Here is an 18,270-nt window from a genome sequence, read left to right on the forward strand (position 1 = left end):
ACAACCAGAATTTTCAAACCGCAGAAAATCGCACAGGTGGCTAAATTTCGCATCTGATAAAACAAAATTTTTGATTTTCTCTACAATATCATCAAATATATGTACTTATTTCATCTGGTATGTGAAACTACATGGCTCTGGGTCAGTGTGGTCTGGTTGTTCATCGAATTTGAGCTAATTTTGTTACTGATATAGTCATTTTGTTTAATGACCATTGGGCGCGCAGTTTAATGATAGCCGTTTATTAGGCCAACATTATCACATGTTAAACATCAAATATGTTCATTTTTATTTTTCAGTGCTAGAATATAGACATTGACTGATACACTGTCATGAAAAAATAGTCCTATATATCCCATATTTAGCGTGTAATAGTGCCTTGAACTTTTCGCATTTTTTCCTGCCGCACCCTGTACAAAATCCTGAGAGGATCCTCTACAGAATACTGAGAGGATTCTCTACAGAATCCTGCGAGGAGTTTCTACAGAACCCTGAAAGGATTCTCTACAGAATCCTGAGAGCATTCTCTACAGAATCCTGAGAGGATTCTCTACAGAATCCTGAGAGGATTCTCCACAGAATCCTGAGAGGATTCTCAACAGAATCCTGAGAGGATTGTCCACGGAATCTTGAGAGGATTCTCCATAGAATCATGAGAGGATTCTACACAGAATCCTGAGAGTATTTTCTACAGAATCCCGAGAGGATTATCCTCAGAATCTTAAGAGAATTCTTCCTGAGAGTATTCTCCACAGAATCCTGAGAAGATTCTCCACAGAATCCTGAGAGGATTATCTACAGAATCTTGAGAAGAATTTCCACAGAACCTTGAGAGGATTCTCAACAGAATCCTGAGAGGATTCCCTACAGAATCCTGAGAGGATTGTCTACAGAATCCTGAAAAGATTCTCTACAGAAAATTGAGAGGATTCTTCACAGAACCCTGAGAGGAATATCTACAGAATAATGAGAGCATTCTCAACAGAATCCTGATAAGATTCTCTTCAGAATCCTGAGAGGGTTCTCTACAGAATCCTGAAAGGACTCCACAGAATCCTGAAAGGATTCTCTTCAGAATACGGAGAAGATTCTCTACTGAATACAGAGAGGATTCTCCACAGAGTCCTGAGAGGATTCTCAACAGAATACTGAGAGTACTCTCAACAGAATCCTGAGAGGATTCTCTACATAACCCTGAGAGGTTCCTCTACAGAAATTAGTTTAAACTAGTTCACGCAGATGAATCTCGTTCAATGATTCCGTTATTCCGGAAAAACAAAATCAGAACTTTTTCTAAAAAAAACAACTAAATATATAAATTCTTTCCAATTAACAACTACACACATGTTATGAAAGCAATAAAATATATCTTTTACTTGCGGATTTAGCTATCTACATCATCTCCTAAAAGCAGATTAAAAATATTTCCAATCTGTGTTTTTAAACATGTCTTTTACTGACATCCAGCAATTGAGCTATCCACCCGACAGAGAGCGGCTGGGAAATCCTGGAAAGCCAGTTGGTTCAGCTCTTGGTCGAATTGCTGCAATGTAAGATAATAGAAAACAGATTACCAACAAATCAGCAGATAAGAGTGCAATTTCAAAACTCACATCATTGAACGCGAAGCTCGGCACAAAAGTCAACGGAATCTGCTGGGTTCGGCGTTCGGCTTCCAGCTGCAGCTGCACTCCCTGGACACCTTCGACACAGTTCTGCGTCGCCACGAGATCCACTCCGGAACGGAAGGTGCACTACAAGAACAGATATTGAAAGATTATTTGGGGACAATGTCCGAATGCTCCATTGAATTGAAATTATTTTGACGATAAGAATTGACCAATATACTCCCATCACGGAGATTAGATTGATTGACGACCCACGTGCCCACCCAACTCAGTCGATGACAATACCCACCTCCCATCCGCGAGGATCGGCGTCGAAGCTCATCTGGCAGGTAACGTACGAAACCTGTCGGTCCTGATCGGGCAGTTGGTTCAGCACACAGGACTGGATCCTGTTTCCTTCGCACTCGAGCGGGCCATGTTGGCACTCGAAGGACTGCCCTCCGTTGATACTCTGGAGATGGGGAAGAAAACAAACAAGAAGAAAAGTCAATTGTTTGCTCGGTTTCGAAAGCTGACCACTGACTGGTAAACGGTGGGTTATTTGGCAGTAATTAGTGGACGATAAGATTGGCAACAGACTTCAATTCAGGCGACCGACGTCGGCTGATAAGGGTTAAATATTGTCATCTGAGGTGACAGCTAACACTGCACAACGATATTAACGTTTGATTGAGTTCTGCATTGTTCAGAAATGACCATCGAGATGGAAAAGGCAGTGAACAAGCTAGAACAGGAGCTTAATTTTCAATCATAATTTACGTCATACTATTTTATCAACTTAGGTACTCGACCTATAAGAAAACAATACTACAAATCATCATTGAAAATCAAATTCAATTGTGCCGGCGTTTTGTATTTTGATTTCCGGCGAATTGTCTAAATCAAAGTTTTTTAATTGTTTTTTTGTTTAATCATTTTTAATTGTTGTATACTATTTGCACCCATACACTCAGCGAAATAAACTACCGAATTTCATCAAAATACCTTATGAAATATGGCCATAACTGTAAAGTATGGATGCCATAAGAATACCTTATGAAAATTGAACATGCTTGTTATGACCTAATAACATAAGATAAACTTATGAAAAGAGCAGAAAAATCACAAAATGATGCAGACTGGAATCAATCCATGAACGTCGAGATTACTGAGCTCGTGCCCAACCCACGCGACTATCGACGCTTGAGAATATCGTGGTGCTAAATGTGTATAAAAGCCAAACTGTGAGTCGATTGTGCGTCATAGACCGACCTTATGAAAATCGTTCTAGCCGTTATGAATTGTTTAAAGGCCAATTCATAAATTAGACCTTATAATAATCTTAGGTTTATTTGCCTGAGTGTAGTGTTACAAGTGTTGAGTAAAGAAGTCACAACAATAGTATGCTTAATTTCAATAGAGATAATCATGTTCAAATGTATGCGTGTCTTTTTTTGTAGATATAGTTGTGAAAATTGGTGGAAAATCTTTGCACTCTCGTCCCTGACGTTGGTTTTTTCATTATTTACCGTTTTACCCAATTTGATTGGGTAATATTTGCATATGCAATCTGAACAGCCTTTGATTTATCGTGCAGTTTTGTGTGAGGTAAAACTCGCGCTAGTGTACGTGTGTTGTCATGGGCGTAGCCAGAGGGGGGCAGGGGGGGCCGTGCCCCCCCCCCCTGGCCGACAGATTTTTTTTTTCTAATTCGAGCCAACTTAAAGATTATCAATAATGCAGAGTTCCAGAAAAAAAAACTATTCTAAAAATTAAAGTTTTTATCCACAATTATCGAACCTTTTCACTCGAGAACCACACGAAATTTCACCAAGTATTTCTCTAAATCTTATCATATAATTTTGCCAAATTATTTTATTATGCTGCTGTAGAGTGCAGTGCAGTTATATGCTACTGCTACACGAATTTTCACTAGTATTCTATTCAAACAATCGTCATGCTAAGGACACCTTCAAAAATTCCTTTAGGTATTTATTCAGCAGGGATTCTTTCAGAAACTTTTCAAGGCACTTCACCGGGAGTTTCTGAATTCTTCCATGGGCATCTTGCTGGGTTCCGACAGTGATTGTTTCAGGGCTTGTCCCAAGAAATGCTTCAAGAATACCTCCTATGATTCCTTCAGAAATTTTAATAGATACTTCTGCAAGAATGCATCGACGAATTCCTCCAGAATCCTTCCATCACTGATTTCATCATGGATTGCTTCAGAAAATTTTTCAAGAATTCCTCTATGGGTTTCACCAGACATTCCTCTGGGAATTTCTCCTGGGATATATTTAGAAGTTCCTCCAGTGTTTTTTTTCAGGATTTCTCCAGGGATTTTCAAAGGAATGTCAACAGAATTTCATTCAGGTTTTCTGTTGTCTCAGAGATTTTTTCAGGGATTTCTCCATATATTCATTCAGTAATTTCACTAGAGATTGCTCCAATAATTCAATCTGGAACAATTCGAAGTATTTCAGCAGGAATATCTTCCAGAAACTCTTATACAGGAAATTTTACCAGAGATTAGCTAAAAACTAATCTAGAAGTTCCTTAAAAGACTACAAAACTTTATTCTAGGAGTCCATACAAAGATTCCAACAAAAATTCACCCAAAAATTACACAAGTTTACAAAATAAAACGAAAGTCGTGAACTTCTGTCAACGACCAAAATTTTTGAAGCACAATTTAGTGCTGATTTCGAAACCGACCTTCAAAAAATTTAAAGTAGAACAGTTTTTGAGTTTTAGCTCAATATCGAGTTTTATAACTTTTCAAAATATGTAATTTACTAAAATTCAAATATATTGCGTTTTGTTCAACCAATTTTAAATCTTTTTCCATAAATTAAAAGCTGAATACAATACCATTCGATCATCTGAATACAGGTTTTGCGTCAGATTGATGAAATTCACAATATTGGCGAGTTTTAGGGGCGATCTTCTTAAATTTTAGAAAAATTCCCAAAATTTTTTGAAGAAATGTATTTTTTTCAATAAGAAAAAACCAATTTAAAAATTCTTTCTCAACGTTTATTTGACATATCATATGTAGGAGAGTTACAATAAAAATTTCAGCTCAATCGGAGCATTGATTACGGGGAATGAGATGTTTGAAGTGAGCGACTTTGCTTAAAAATAGAACAAAAATCGATTTCAAATCATCAACCTTGTATGGAAAGTCGAAAAAATTTCCGCTCTACTGTAATTTTTTTCCTTCGCGTTTTCGAACTCAGGGCATGATTCTACACCAAAAATGATCATCAGCTTACCGAGTTCAAAAATGCTGTAAACTAGTGTTATTGCAGACATGGATTACTCCATATCTTTTTTACAGAAATTTTTCCAGGATTTTGCTAAGAACGCTTTCCTGTTTTTTTGGGCATCAGAATTCCTCCAGGTTTTCCTTCAAGAATTTATCCATAGGGGAAATTCTTCTATGATTCTTTCAGAAAGAACTCCAGAGATTATTTTAAATTTTCCAAGGATTCCCCCAGAAACACTTTTAAAACTCCTTCAAGAAGTTGGAATTCGTTCAGGAACTCCTCCAGTAATAAATCCAGTACTTCCCACAGGAGCTGTTTAGGGACTCACTTAGGAATTCCACTTAAAATTGCTTCGGGGAGTCCTTCTAAAGTTTCTTCAAAAACTCTTCTTAGGAATGCTTCAGAATTTCTCCAAGAATTCCATCTCCGATTTTTTTCCAAAATTATTCCTGGTATTCCTCTACGTATTCCTTAAGAAATTCATCCAAGAATTTCTTCAGGAATTTCTCTGGGATTTTCCCAGGGATTCCACAATGAATTCCTGCAGGAATTTATCTAAAAATTGTCCAGGAATTCATCTAGAGATTCCTTCAGAAATTCTGCCAGAAATTCCACTAGAGATTTCTCCAGGAGTTCCTCTGGAGATTCCTTCAGGAATTCCTACATGCATTCCTCTAGGATATCCTCCTGAGATCCCTCCAAGAATTGATACAAGATTTTTTTTTTCAGAGATTCCAGAAATCCTCCAGGGTTTCCTCAATGTATTCAGGACTTCAGGATTTCCTCCAGCCATTCCTCCAGAGATTCCGCCAGTAACTGCTTCCGGGATTCTTCCAAGAATTCCACCAGACTTTCCTAGAGAAATTTAGCCAGGAATTCTTCAAGGGATTCCTCCAAGGATTTTTTCCCCAGAAACTCTTACAGGAATTCCTCCAAATATTTCTCCAGTAATTACTTCAGGGAATCCTCTAAGAATTCCACCAGGAACTCTCCTAGGCATTCTCCCAATGATACTTCCTTGGATTCTTGCAGAGATTTCTCCAGGAATTGTTTCAGCGATTCCTCCAGGAATTCTACCAGATATTCCTCCAGAAATTACTTTAGGGACTCCTCCAGAAATTCCTTCCGAAATTTCCCAGTAGTTCTTCCAGAAGTTTCTCCTGGGATTGTTTCAGCAATTCTTTCTGGGATTCCTCCAGAAATGCATGCAGGCATTCCTTCAGGATTTAATCCAGGGTCTTTTCTAGAAACTCCTCCAGAAATTACTTCAGAAATTTCTTCAGAGACTCCTTCAGGAACATTACCGTGATTTCGGGTGAAATTGATCACTTTTCGCAGTGTTTGGCGAATAATTTTTGAATACTTATCGATATGGTTAAATTCAATGCTTTAAAACAAGTACGGCCATGGTTTTCATCAGTCAAAGAGGTTGAAAATTCTACTGCAAATCATTTTATTACAAAAAATACCATTTAAAATAAAAAATCAAAAATTTTACTTTCAGGGTGAAATTGATCAGTCTGTGAAATGTTGTTGTAAGTGCTGAAAATATTTTTTTCAACCTGAATTAACCACCCCGGAATGCGAAAAGTTATGCAAAACTTTTACAAGTTTACTAAACGTTTAATTATTTAAGTTTGAAGTTCAATAAATCTTAAGAAAACGCCTAAAAGTATGCAATTTTCATATTAAACATGTTATAACTTCCAGAAAAGTACAATTTTATGCATAAATTTCAATATTTACAGAACTTTTGATGACGAAATCGCGTTTAGCGAATACTTGGAAGCTTGAAACAAAAATTCAAATATTCATTACATGTGCGATACAGCTACGGTAGCAAAAGTTTGAAAGTGTCTTTGAAGTTCACCTAACATGCAGTTTCGGAAAATATTGAATTTTATACAGAAATATGTGTCTAATTGGCTGTAAAACATGTCAACTCATCATTCAATAGCTCTTGAGTCAGATGATGGACATTTTTTACAAATTGTTTTAAGATTTAAGCGTTATTTTCAACAAATAAAAATGGTTCTCACGACGATCAATTTCACCCCACTGATCAATTTCACCAGAAATCACGGTACTAGGAAATAATCAAGGAATTCCTTCATATATTATGTCAGCAATTCATCCAGAAATTTCTCCAGGAAATCCTTCAAGGATTGCTTCAGAAATTCATCCAGGATTTTCTCTAGGAATACCTTATGGATTTTTTCCTGGAGTTCCTCTTAGAATTCTTCCAGATTTGCCTCCAGGTATTCCGCTCAAATTCATGCAGGAACTTCACTAGGGATTTTCCAGGGATTTCTCCTCAAATTTCTCCAAGGATTCCCTCAGGGATTCCTTCAGAAGTTCCTTCGAGGATTTTTCCAGAAATTGCTCTAGAAATTCCTCCAGGAATTTCTTGGGTTTTTTTTTCTCCCATTGGATTCCCCCAGAAATTCATCCAGTAATTTTTGCAATTCCCAATGGAAAATCTCAAGGAATTCCTTCAGGCATGCCTCCAGAATTTTATGCAGGAACTCCTACAGGAAATTCTCTAGGAACTACCCCAAAATTTCTTCAGGAATTCCTCCTGTAATTTCTCTAGAAATTGCTCCTGAACATGTTTCAGTTATCATATCAACAATTTGTCCAGGAATTTTTCCAAAAAATCTTCCGGGGATTTTTTTAGAAATTCCTCTTGGAATACCCTCAGGATTTTTTTTCAAATTTCTCCAGGCATTTCTCCAGGCATTTCTCCAGGAATTTCTTCTGAGAATTCTTAATGAATTGCTTCAGGGGTTTCTCCACGAATTTCTCCAGGGATTACTCCAGAAAATCTTTCGAAGATTTCTCCAGGAAATCCTCCAGAACTTCCTCTAAGGAATCTTCCAGCAAATTCTCTAGTGATTTTTTTCAGAAATTCTTCCAGGAAGTTCCTGAAGAAATTTCTCTAGGAATTCTTCCAGGGATTTCTTCACAAATTTCTTCAAGGATTCTCCCAGGGATTCATTCAGAATTTTTTTGCGAGGATTTATCGAGGAATTCCTCCAGAAATTCCACTAGAAATTCTTCCAAGATTTTTTCAATGGATTTTTTTCAGCAATAGAAAAATAATTGAAATAGAAATATGAATCTCCCAGAATTCTTCTGTAGTTTTGTCAAGAAATTCATCTAGTAATTGTTTCAAAAATTCCTCTAGAGATTTCTCCAGCAATTTCATCATGGATTACTCCAGCACAAGAATGCTTCTAACAAATTCCTACAAGATTTTATCCAGGAATTTATCCAGGAACCCCTCCAGGAATTCCTTCAGGAATTACCCTAGGAATTTCTTCACGAACTCCTCCAGGATTTGGTCCTGGACATCCATCAGAAATAATGTCAGCAATTCCTCTAGAGATTCCTACAGGCATTTCTCCAGAGATTTCATCAGGAATTGCTTCAGGGATTCCTCTAGAGATTTCCCCATGAATTTTTCAAGGATTTTCCCTGGGATTCCTCCAGAAAATCCTTCGAAGATTCCTTCAGGAAATCCTCCAGAAGTTTCTCAAAGGATTTCTCCAGGATATCCTCTAGGGGTTTCTTCAAAAATTCTTCCAGGAAATTCTCCAGGAATTTTTCAGGGATTCCTCCAGGTATTCCTCCAGGAGTTCCTCCAGAAATTTCTCCAGGGATTTCTCCACAAATTTCTTCAAGAATTTCCTCATGGATTCCATCAGGAATTCCTTCGAGGACTTATCCAGGAATTCCTCCATAAATTCCGCTAGAAATTCCTCAACGATTTTAGGGATTTTTCAGAAATGGCAAAAATAATATATATAGAAATCCCCAAGAATTCCTCTGGAGATTGCTCTAGAAACACATTCAGTAATTCTTTCAAGAATTCCTCTGAAGCCAAGCGCTGAAAGTCTCTTTAATAAAGACAATCAAATCAATCAAGAATTCCTCTAGAGATTCCTGCAGCAATTCCTACAGGAAAACCTCTAGGAATTCGTCCAGGCATTCCTCCAAGAATTTCTCCAGGAATTTATCCAGGAACTTCACCAGGAATCCATCCCTCCAGGAAATACCCCAGGAATTTCTTCAGTAATTCATCCAGGAATTGCTCCTGGACATCCTTCAGAAATTCCTTCCAATTCCTCTAGCAAATCCTCTAGGGATTTCTTCAAAGATTCTTTCCGGAATTTTACACGGATTCTCCAGGAATTCATCCAGAGATTTCCAGGGATTTCTCCACGAATTTCTCCAGGGATATTCCCAGAAAATCCACCAGAAAATCATCTAGAAATTCAAAGAAATTCCAAAGAAAGAATTCCAAGAATTCAAAGAAATTCCTCAAAGATTCTTCCAGAAAATGCTTATGGAATTTCTTCAAGGTTTTTTTTTCAGAAAATTCTTCAGCATTTCCTCACAGAATTCTTTTGGAGATTTCACCAAGAATTCCTCCTTTCCAGGGGTTCCTCCAAGAATTCATCTAAGAATTTCTCTAAGTATAACGCCAGGAATTTGTTCAGAAATTTCTCCAAGCATTCCTCCAGGATTCTCTCTAGAGATTTTCCCAGAAATTTATTCAGGGGTTTCTCCAAGAATTCCTCCAGAAATTTATCTAAGATTTACTCTAGGAATTCCTTCCTTCTGATTTTTTCTAGGAATCTCTCCTGAATTTTCTCCTAGGAATCCTCCAGAAATTTATCTAGGATTTTCTCATGAAATCTCTTTAGAAATTTCTCTAGGTATTCCTCCCATAACTTATCCAGGCATTCCTCCAGGTATACTTTCAGAAATTCTTCCAGGGACTCCTCTGGGAATTCCTCCAGGGATTCTACTAGGCTTACTCCAGGTATTAATCCAGATATTTCTTCAAGGATTTAGCCAGGAAGTCTTTCAGGGATTGGTCCGGGAATTCTTTAGAAATTCCTCTCAGGTTCTCTCCCAAAATTTATTCAGGAGTTCCGTCGGAAATTTCAGAAATCCTTCAATCATCTTTTCATAGATGTATCCCAAGTAACAATTTTAATTTTATCAAAGTTTTTTAGCGCTTCAAAAATCCTAAACATAAAACCATTGATGCCGACTTGAAAATGCTCTCGAGTTCTTGTATGCCTCAATAAGCCCACGTTCTGGCTAGTTGGCCCAGTCTTATCAGGGTCTACAGGACTTCGTATGCAAACCAGCTAAGGATTTCGGGTTGTATCATAGTTTTATCAATCTTCTAAATAAAACCATTTTCTGACTTGTCAAATAATTGTTTTGATTATTTTTCACTCTCAATGTTCGATCGTCACAATAAATTATGCTTGGTTGTTTATCAATTGGAAAGATGCAGATATGCAATTCAGATTTGTTTTCCTATTTAATACGTGTCAGGAGACATGCCACGGAAAATTTGTGGTGAATGTGACTGTGATAATGACAAAAACTAAGTGCGCCACACAAACTATGCATATTTTGAAAGATAAATGCATTTTATTTACTCGGTGGAATTGGGTGCAAAAAAAGGTTTTTTCAACACGGCGGAGTCTAAAAGAGATTATGTAATTTTTCTGACAAAATGAATCGACGGAAACGTGTTGTATGGTTTAATTTGATCTTAATCTGTACGTGAAATCATAAGCTCAATTTTAATTTTTCTGTATTTACATGAATTATCCCGGCTAGGCGACATATTTTTCTGATAAAACTCTGTGTTCCTGATGATTCCTCCAATAGGGCTAACCCTCCTGAGGTAGTCATAACTGAGCTAATGATAGAACTAGCGGTTTTATCACAGCATTTTTTTGGTTTATGTTACGGCCACGAAATTTTTTGTTGGTTTTATACATTGCCTCACAGTTTTGTGTATTTGTTTACAACAAAAATCTCTCCGACAACAACCGTAAATGCAAGTTTTATTGAAATGGTATATAATAAGTCATAAAACCAATTCATGTCTACTTGCAAGTCTTTGACTGAAGATGTTTATAGCAGAAGTTATATGATAGTGTTATGGAACGCCAGAGGTTCTAAGTAAAAAACTACCACATATAACTAATTTAGAACAACTAGCTTTTTGACATGCTCGTATAAAACCAGGATAAAACATAAATAAACCTTTAAGGCATGCTGATTGTTACTTGGGATGTTCCCAAGAACTTCTCTAGGATTACCTGATGATTTTTGTTTTGAAATACATCGAGAATTTTAGGAGAAATTCCTCCAGTGAATTATATTGGCAGATGATTAAAAAAGAATGCATACAGGAACCAGGAAATTCTGAATCTTCAAAAGCGATCGTAATTTTCAAAATAGTTCAGCTTTAATTTCTTATTAATGTTTAACAAAAAAAAAACTATTGCAAAATAATTCACGAGTGAATAAAAATTCTTGATCATCCAGAAATTGCCCGCATAAACGATAATCATAAGATGTGCTTACCCACCCATTCGGGATACAATTTGAACAGTTTGCTGTACTCTCACTTCAAGTAGTATTCATATCACCGAAAAAAGCCAATTAAAATTAATTATGTTAAAGTCATGTGGTGATTAAACCTAGTAAATATAGTATGCTGCATTGTTTAACCGTCTACAGTACGGTCCATGTATGGTGTTCGTTTATTAGGGTGGTCATCGCTACCAGCACCACGTTGATTTGTGTAGATCAGGCGAGCTTTTACAACGTATTGTACAAAATACAACAGCATGACTGCAGAAGGGTTATATAATGCTTTTAGAATATAATGTTAATAAATTCAATGTCATCGTTTTGCGTATAAATTTGCTAAGGATTCTTGCCCCCCTCTGACCGAAAAGCTGGCTACGCCCTTGTGTGTTGTCACCTATCACCATTCAGTAGTCCAAAAAAAAAGTCTCACGAAACCTATTGCAAGCCTATCCATATACGGGAGAACAAAAGATGTATACAAAGTTTTTACAGATTTACACGGGAATTTGAACAAAAATCACTGCCACATTTAGATTGGTCAAGACAATGCAATGTAAGCTGCCTATGATTTCGCGCGCAAGTATTCCCCATAGATCTACATCAATTAGAGTCTAATAGGGGTGTGGAAGAAGATAGGATATATGTACCATACCTTGGCAAGCCGCATTGAAAATTTTGACCATAACTCGTGAATTGATAGCACTAGAAATGATAAGTCGACCCTAAATAAAAAACTACCCACTATTCCGAAGAATCAAGGCGTCTACAAAAGCTTAACAAAGTGACATTTTCATTCCAGGTTAATGCTTTAAAGTGTTAAAATTGAAACGAAATGTTACAGCTGTTTGTCGCATAGCTTTTTCGATCTCCAGTTATGCGTGTTTGTTTGAGTTTTTGGTTTAGGGGATTGTGGGGCAAGATGGCCACCCTAAGCTTAGGCGCCTTAGGAGCATATACTTTCATTAGAATATGGCTATTTAACACTCATCCCCTTTGTTTAATGTCTTTTCTATCTTCTTGCTACTTTTGACATAGAATTTTTGCCATATGGGGCAAGATGGCAACCCCATCGGGGCAAGACGGCCACAGAGCTAAACTTTTACCATTAGTGTGCTTAAATCCTAAGAAACGTTTAATAAACCAAGGTCGAATTACCCGCAACGCTTTGCCTACAGAGGGTGTGGTATTTTCCAACATTTTCTTTATGATAATGTTTGAAATAAAATTGATAGAAATATCTTGAAAATGTTCTATGATTTGGTCCATTTTTTCAGCAAACTTGTTTCTCTCGAATCGATTTATTTGCAAATACATTACAACTCTTTCTTGCATTATACTGTAATTAAACTCTTGTAGCGAACCCTCTTATGGCGGTTTTAACTATGATCTTCCAGCCCTGCGCCAAAATATTCAATGAAACCAATCACAGTTCAACACCAAATAACTTCAAAATTGTTCAGAGGTAGGTATCATCTCCAACGCAGTTAATTTTAACTGCTCCAACTAATATGAAAAAGTAATTTCCTGTGGTTTTGCAGTATCTCTAAACATCAATAACAATTTTGAGGCTGCTTCAGATTGGTTTTCGGATGGCGACATAGACCTTACCACAGGTGGCCATCTTGCTCCGAATGATTACGATACGTTTATCATTTTTTATATGATATTGTTAATTTAAAACATTAAAATTTTATTGTCGAGGTTTAACAACAGTCACATATAGACACCATGTAAAATTAAAAATATTTTTTCAAAACGATGTTATTTCATTATGTAATCCTTAAAATCAGATGACCAAATACTATAAAAAAAAACACTGTTTTTTTTTATTTTTTTTTTTTTATCAATTCTGACTATACATGTCAATGGTTGCTCCTCCGTGATTGATCTGAACTGGTACCAGTTGCACTGAGATCCAACTGAATAAGGGGCTGGGACATTCCACTTATTCTCAAAGTGCAATTTTAGCAGCTCATGCATATTTGATCAATAACGGCGCCGGCCAAGTCCTTATAGTCAGGCTGGGAAGGGAAAGGAATGTTAGAGTGTACTGGTTGTTGCTACTAGAGACCGAGAGCACTCTGCGTCCCCACAACGCAGCACGGACTGGGGTATTTGTTAGACGGAAAGGATGGGAGATCTGGGAGTCACCGTTGGGTCGGTGATGCGATCCATGGATAGGGTTATTTATAGTATTCATGATAGATTGTGTGGTGAATAAGGTGAATAAGGTCAAGCGGCACAGCACGCTTTGGTTGCATAACTTATAGGCGTTATATACACTGTGCTGTGAATGGAAGTTGGAAGGGAGGGAAACGACTTTTTTTCAATTCGTTTCTGGTTCTAGCGATGGCTATGAACATATGAATATACATGAGTTGTATATGTAGAGAAGAGAGAGCGAGAGAAAGTGGATAGAAAGATACAAAGTAGGATGAAAAGGACGGGCCAGGGATTGAACCCATGACCTTCTGCATACGAATCAGAAGCGGTAGCCACTAGACCACCAAGCCCGTTTATAAAAAAAAAAAGTGTTTTTGAACACTTAAACTTCAAACACTATTTTATCGCAGATTTTTCAAACTAATAGGGTAGGTAATCAAAAGTTGAACCAAATTGCGGCTTTCCGAAGTAGCGCAAATTTTGAGTGATTTTTTCTCCCACATGGAAAGTTACTACGGCAAAATCTTATGTACATGAAAGCCACGGGTATAAGCCTTCTGTTAAGTGGTAGAAATTTTGTATTTGCACCGAATTTCATTGAGAAATTCGATTATTCGTCAACAATGATTTTAATCTTAATTTGAACCATCGTAATCATAATTTGAACCAATTTTAATCTTAATTTGAACTACTGGCGGCAGCAGCTTGAGCATCTCCCACAACAGCCAATTTCGTGCTAAACAATAGAAAAACACATGGATTTGCTGATTCCCATAACTATTTTTCATTAGGCAGTGGAATTTCAAATAAGAATGTTCGAAACTCTTCAGGAACTTGGACACTAAATTTGGAATTTTTCATCCTCAAGAGTGCACCGAAAATGTGCTTTCTCTGGAGGGAAATGGGTGAAATCACAGTGATTTGTCTGTTTTCCATGACAAAAACGCTTTTTTCAATGCTTTTAAAGTCCATGTTATCAGGTTATATTACGGAAAGCTGTTTAACATCTCTTTCGGGACAATATTTGCCTAAAAGTATCTCCATATCAGCATTTTAGTGTGAATTCTTCAGCTCTATACTGAAGAATTATTACATAATCTACATACTTCGTCTTGATATGACATCTACTGAAACATAGCCTTCCCGCAGCTTAAAATAATTGTTAACTTTAAGTCCCAATAGAAATGACAACTTGGGAGCGGACCTGGTTGGATGGTTAGAACACGAGACTATCACGCCGAGGACCTGGGATCGAATCCCACTCCCGACAAACTCACAAAATGTGAGTTCTTCCTTCGGAAGGGAAGTAAAGCGTGGGTCCCGAGATCAACAAGCTAGCTAGGGCTAAAAATCTCGTTAATACAGATAAAAAGAAAAAAAATGACAACTTATCGTCACTATGCAGACTTTAATGAAGAGAGGCGGGGTCTAACCAAAATCTATCAGTATGGAGGGGGTTGTCTGGATAAATCCTCAGAGGAATTTTCAGTCAAAGGAAATTCTGAATGAGTTTAAAGAATAATCCCAGCAGGAGTTTCTGAAGGAATATCAGTTCAAATTTCTGGAGTAATCCAGCAAGAACTTCTGAAGAAATCCCAATATGGCAGATCAACTAGAAGGGTTTCAAATGTATTCTCAGCATTAATTTCAGGAAGAATTTCAGCAGGAATCCCCGAAGAATCCCCTGAGAAAATCTTGAAAAAATCTTTAGAAAAAAAAAGTTCTGGAAGAATAGTAAATGGAATTTCTGGATATGTCGCTGAGAGAATTAGCGGATGTATCCTTGAATCCCTAATTCTTTGGGAATCGCTAGAAAATTCACTGTAAAAAAAGTTTGAGAATTCCCAGCAGAAGCTTCTGTAGAAATCCTAAAACAAATTCTCGAAGGAATCCGAGTAGCAACTCAACCAGCTAAAGTACCAGTTTTCATATCCAATGAGACTCCGCGTTTTGATCTATACTCGTTCCAATTCCCCAACAACGTTAAAAACCGTTGTTGAATGATTTTTGCGAAGCATCTACTTAAAACTGTGTTTCTCAGCTTTAGTAAACGCGAATTAGTTGATTTTTTGTATATTCAAAATTAATCGGAAAAGCTCACTAGATATAAATACAGAAAAAACCTCTTGTACCGACTTTTCGAACCCTCTCAGCAGAATACCCTCTTTGAATAAGTGTAATCAGTTTTAGTTTTAATTTCCGCCCTATGTTGCTTATCCTTTGTCTTTTGGCAGATACGCGTATTTCGACTACCACTTGTAATCTTCCTCAGTGTCAGTCAGTGTCAGTCCGCTCGGATAATAACTGACACTGAGGAAGATTACAAGTGGTAGTCGAAATACGCGTATCTGCCAAAAGACAAAGGATAAGCAACATAGGACGGAATTAAAAGGTACAACTGATTACATTGATTCTAGATGTGAATAAGTATGCAAAGAGCTGCGTATTATTTTGAACACTCTGTCACAATGTTGGGAAACTAGTAACAACATGTGGCATGCTTGAACTGCACGTTTTTCAGTTTAGTCCAGTTATCGAACAAGTACTAAAAGGCATAACCAGAACCGCCGTAGGCGACGCATATGACATCAAAATTGATTTGTTGCACCACTTTGTATCGTATAGTTGCTGTGTGTTTAAGTTCCAACGGTTACATGATGTCTAGGCATAATTTTACAATAATTTACCTTCGCATTTTTCAAACACATATATTATCAAACAATTTAACGAGTTAAAATTAAATCTTTCTGTCTTACACATGGATTCAGTCTTCTTGAGTTTACTATTGGTTGTTGAATGCACTGAGATAAACACTCTCAAGCTGAAACAGGTACTGAATAAATTTAAGCAAAACACACTGTCCTCCACAGTTTCCTTCGCCGACACTTTGCACCTACCAGTTTTGGGCCTAAATTGAATTGGTCAAGGTCAGCCGGCTGCCACCACACCGCTGCTGCATAAAGTACTCTTAGCGCCACTGAATCACACAACCAGACAACTTCAATAGTCAATACTTACCCTAGCTTTGCCGAACGGGATAAACTCCAGATCGATATGGTTGCGCAGAGCGTTGTAGTTCGGAGCCAGCTGATTGGATATCCAGCGGATGCTGTCCGGGCACAGATGTTCGTAGAACACCGTCACTTTGACCTGCCGAATCACATAAGTCGGAAAAAGAGGAACCCAAATCAGAAAACCTAATTGATATTCTCAGAACAAATGAAATGACCAAATTTTTGCACGTCTCCAAACACAAAGGAACACTTTTTCCACAAAATCCCATTTGGATGTTAAATATTTACTCACTCGGGCATCGACGACTGTGGCAGCCACCAGGGCCAAAGCCAGAATCGAAACGAATCGGAGGAACATGTTGAACTGGAAGTTGCGCGCGCGCTCAATCACAAAACAGCCAGCCAGCCAGCACACGACAAACTAGCTCTGTGGTCGATCAATTACTGTGCAATGGTTGGTTGTCCGCGCTCCAGCGAAGGTGTCTTGTGGAAGATTGGCTCGATGTTCTGCAGACAATCTCTGATTGAGCACAAAATATGATATACCTAGATTGGCTCTCTTTTTTTCTCAGGCAGAAAGGGGCTGTCCATAAACCACAGGGGGGGGTTCGGCCAATGACCATTTTGTATGGACAAATAAAAAAAATTGTATGGACTAATGACCACGCGTTTTTTAAAGTCCCAAAAAATGACCACGTGGTTTATGGACAGCCCCGAACGTGGAAGTTTACTAGCGACGGCGTTGATATGACCACAGCAGGCCGACAACGATTGATACCTACTGCCAATACACAGTGCTCAGCGACTAATCAACGCTGCTTGTAGTAGAATCAGCTGAGCCGAAGGTGAACGGTGATAAATTAGCGATACGATCGGGAGTTCGCATTTTGGCTGGAAATGCGTAGGTATACGCCTCGTTGCATGTGTAATAGAACTAGAGCTTTACCATAGGCGCGATTGGGCTTGGTCAGGGTTGAAGTTTTCCGAAATGGGACTGAATTCACGAACACTAGTTGGATTATTTTGATCGTGACTATTGGAGCTCGATGGGACGCATCGAACCGTCCAGGTGTTTTCTTGGTTCTAGAGTGATCGAGTAATTTGATATAGTTTAAGACTTGGGTTAAGGGTATGCGGTATTTGTGTGGGTCGCGACCCAAAGTTTAAGAAACGCTGGACTAAGTTATAGCACAAAACGCCATTAACAGAAGCCCTGACTAAATAATCCTACATCGTATATCGTTCCATACGAAAATTCATATCTCGTATACCCTCAACATGGGGAACATTCGCCAATTTACCGCACTACTGTATAGTATAACAGAAGGTGCACTGATTTCCAAGCGTGACTCGTAAAGGCAACCGAAACATCTTGCTGAAACGACTGTCGACCGGCTGCATAGCTCGCGAGTCGCGAAGCTTTTTTCCACGTGCCACTTCTCAGTGTGTAGGTTGTTTTTTGTAGATGCACGCTATTTTCCGGGAACGTGTTGCCTTCCCTTCCTGGTTGTAGGCACGGTACACAAGTGGGTGTTGCATTCTAAGCCATATGTAGGTGCATGCTGCGCTGCAGATGCGACTGGTGAGAATAGCGCCATTGTAAGTGTGGTTAAAAAATTTGCCACATTCCAGCTGTAGAACCGGTTAGAATGATAGAGGAACCGTAACATGCATTGACTATTGAATCTTAGGTTTGATTTTATGCAAGGTAATATAGGTTCATCAGATATACAGGGGATAGACAAAATGATCGGGACAGGCAAAATTTTCACTTTCCAAAAAATGTTCAACTAGCTGTAACTTTTC

At 38.0% G+C, this 18,270-nt stretch overlaps 1 protein-coding gene across 1 annotated transcript; it reads right to left on the minus strand.

Annotated features, from left to right (window-relative positions):
* Window positions 1-1,347: 1,347 nt before the first annotated feature.
* On the minus strand, window positions 1,348-17,037 carry LOC109405057 (GILT-like protein 1). Its single transcript, XM_029857516.2, has 5 exons — window positions 16,757-17,037; window positions 16,469-16,600; window positions 1,918-2,079; window positions 1,614-1,754; window positions 1,348-1,543 (listed from the first exon to the last, which is right to left on the minus strand). Exons 1-5 carry the CDS (start codon window positions 16,820-16,822, stop codon window positions 1,454-1,456), a joined length of 591 nt encoding a protein of 196 aa, XP_029713376.2. The 5' UTR covers window positions 16,823-17,037; the 3' UTR covers window positions 1,348-1,453.
* Between the last annotated feature and the right edge of the window lie 1,233 nt (window positions 17,038-18,270).

Source organism: Aedes albopictus, chromosome 3 (assembly GCF_035046485.1).
Source record: "Aedes albopictus strain Foshan chromosome 3, AalbF5, whole genome shotgun sequence".
Taxonomy (NCBI): Eukaryota; Metazoa; Arthropoda; class Insecta; order Diptera; family Culicidae; genus Aedes; species Aedes albopictus.

Excerpts from the sequence above, each read along its gene's own strand:
- LOC109405057 (XM_029857516.2), bottom strand. The coding sequence starts at position 16,822 with ATGTTCCTCCGATTCGTTTCGATTCTGGCTTTGGCCCTGGTGGCTGCC. Across the intron at positions 2,080-16,468 it reads TCCCGTTCGGCAAAGCTAGG|AGTATCAACGGAGGGCAGTC; the intron begins GTAAGTATTGAC and ends CCCCATCTCCAG. Across the intron at positions 1,755-1,917 it reads CCGATCCTCGCGGATGGGAG|TGCACCTTCCGTTCCGGAGT; the intron begins GTGGGTATTGTC and ends CTGTTCTTGTAG.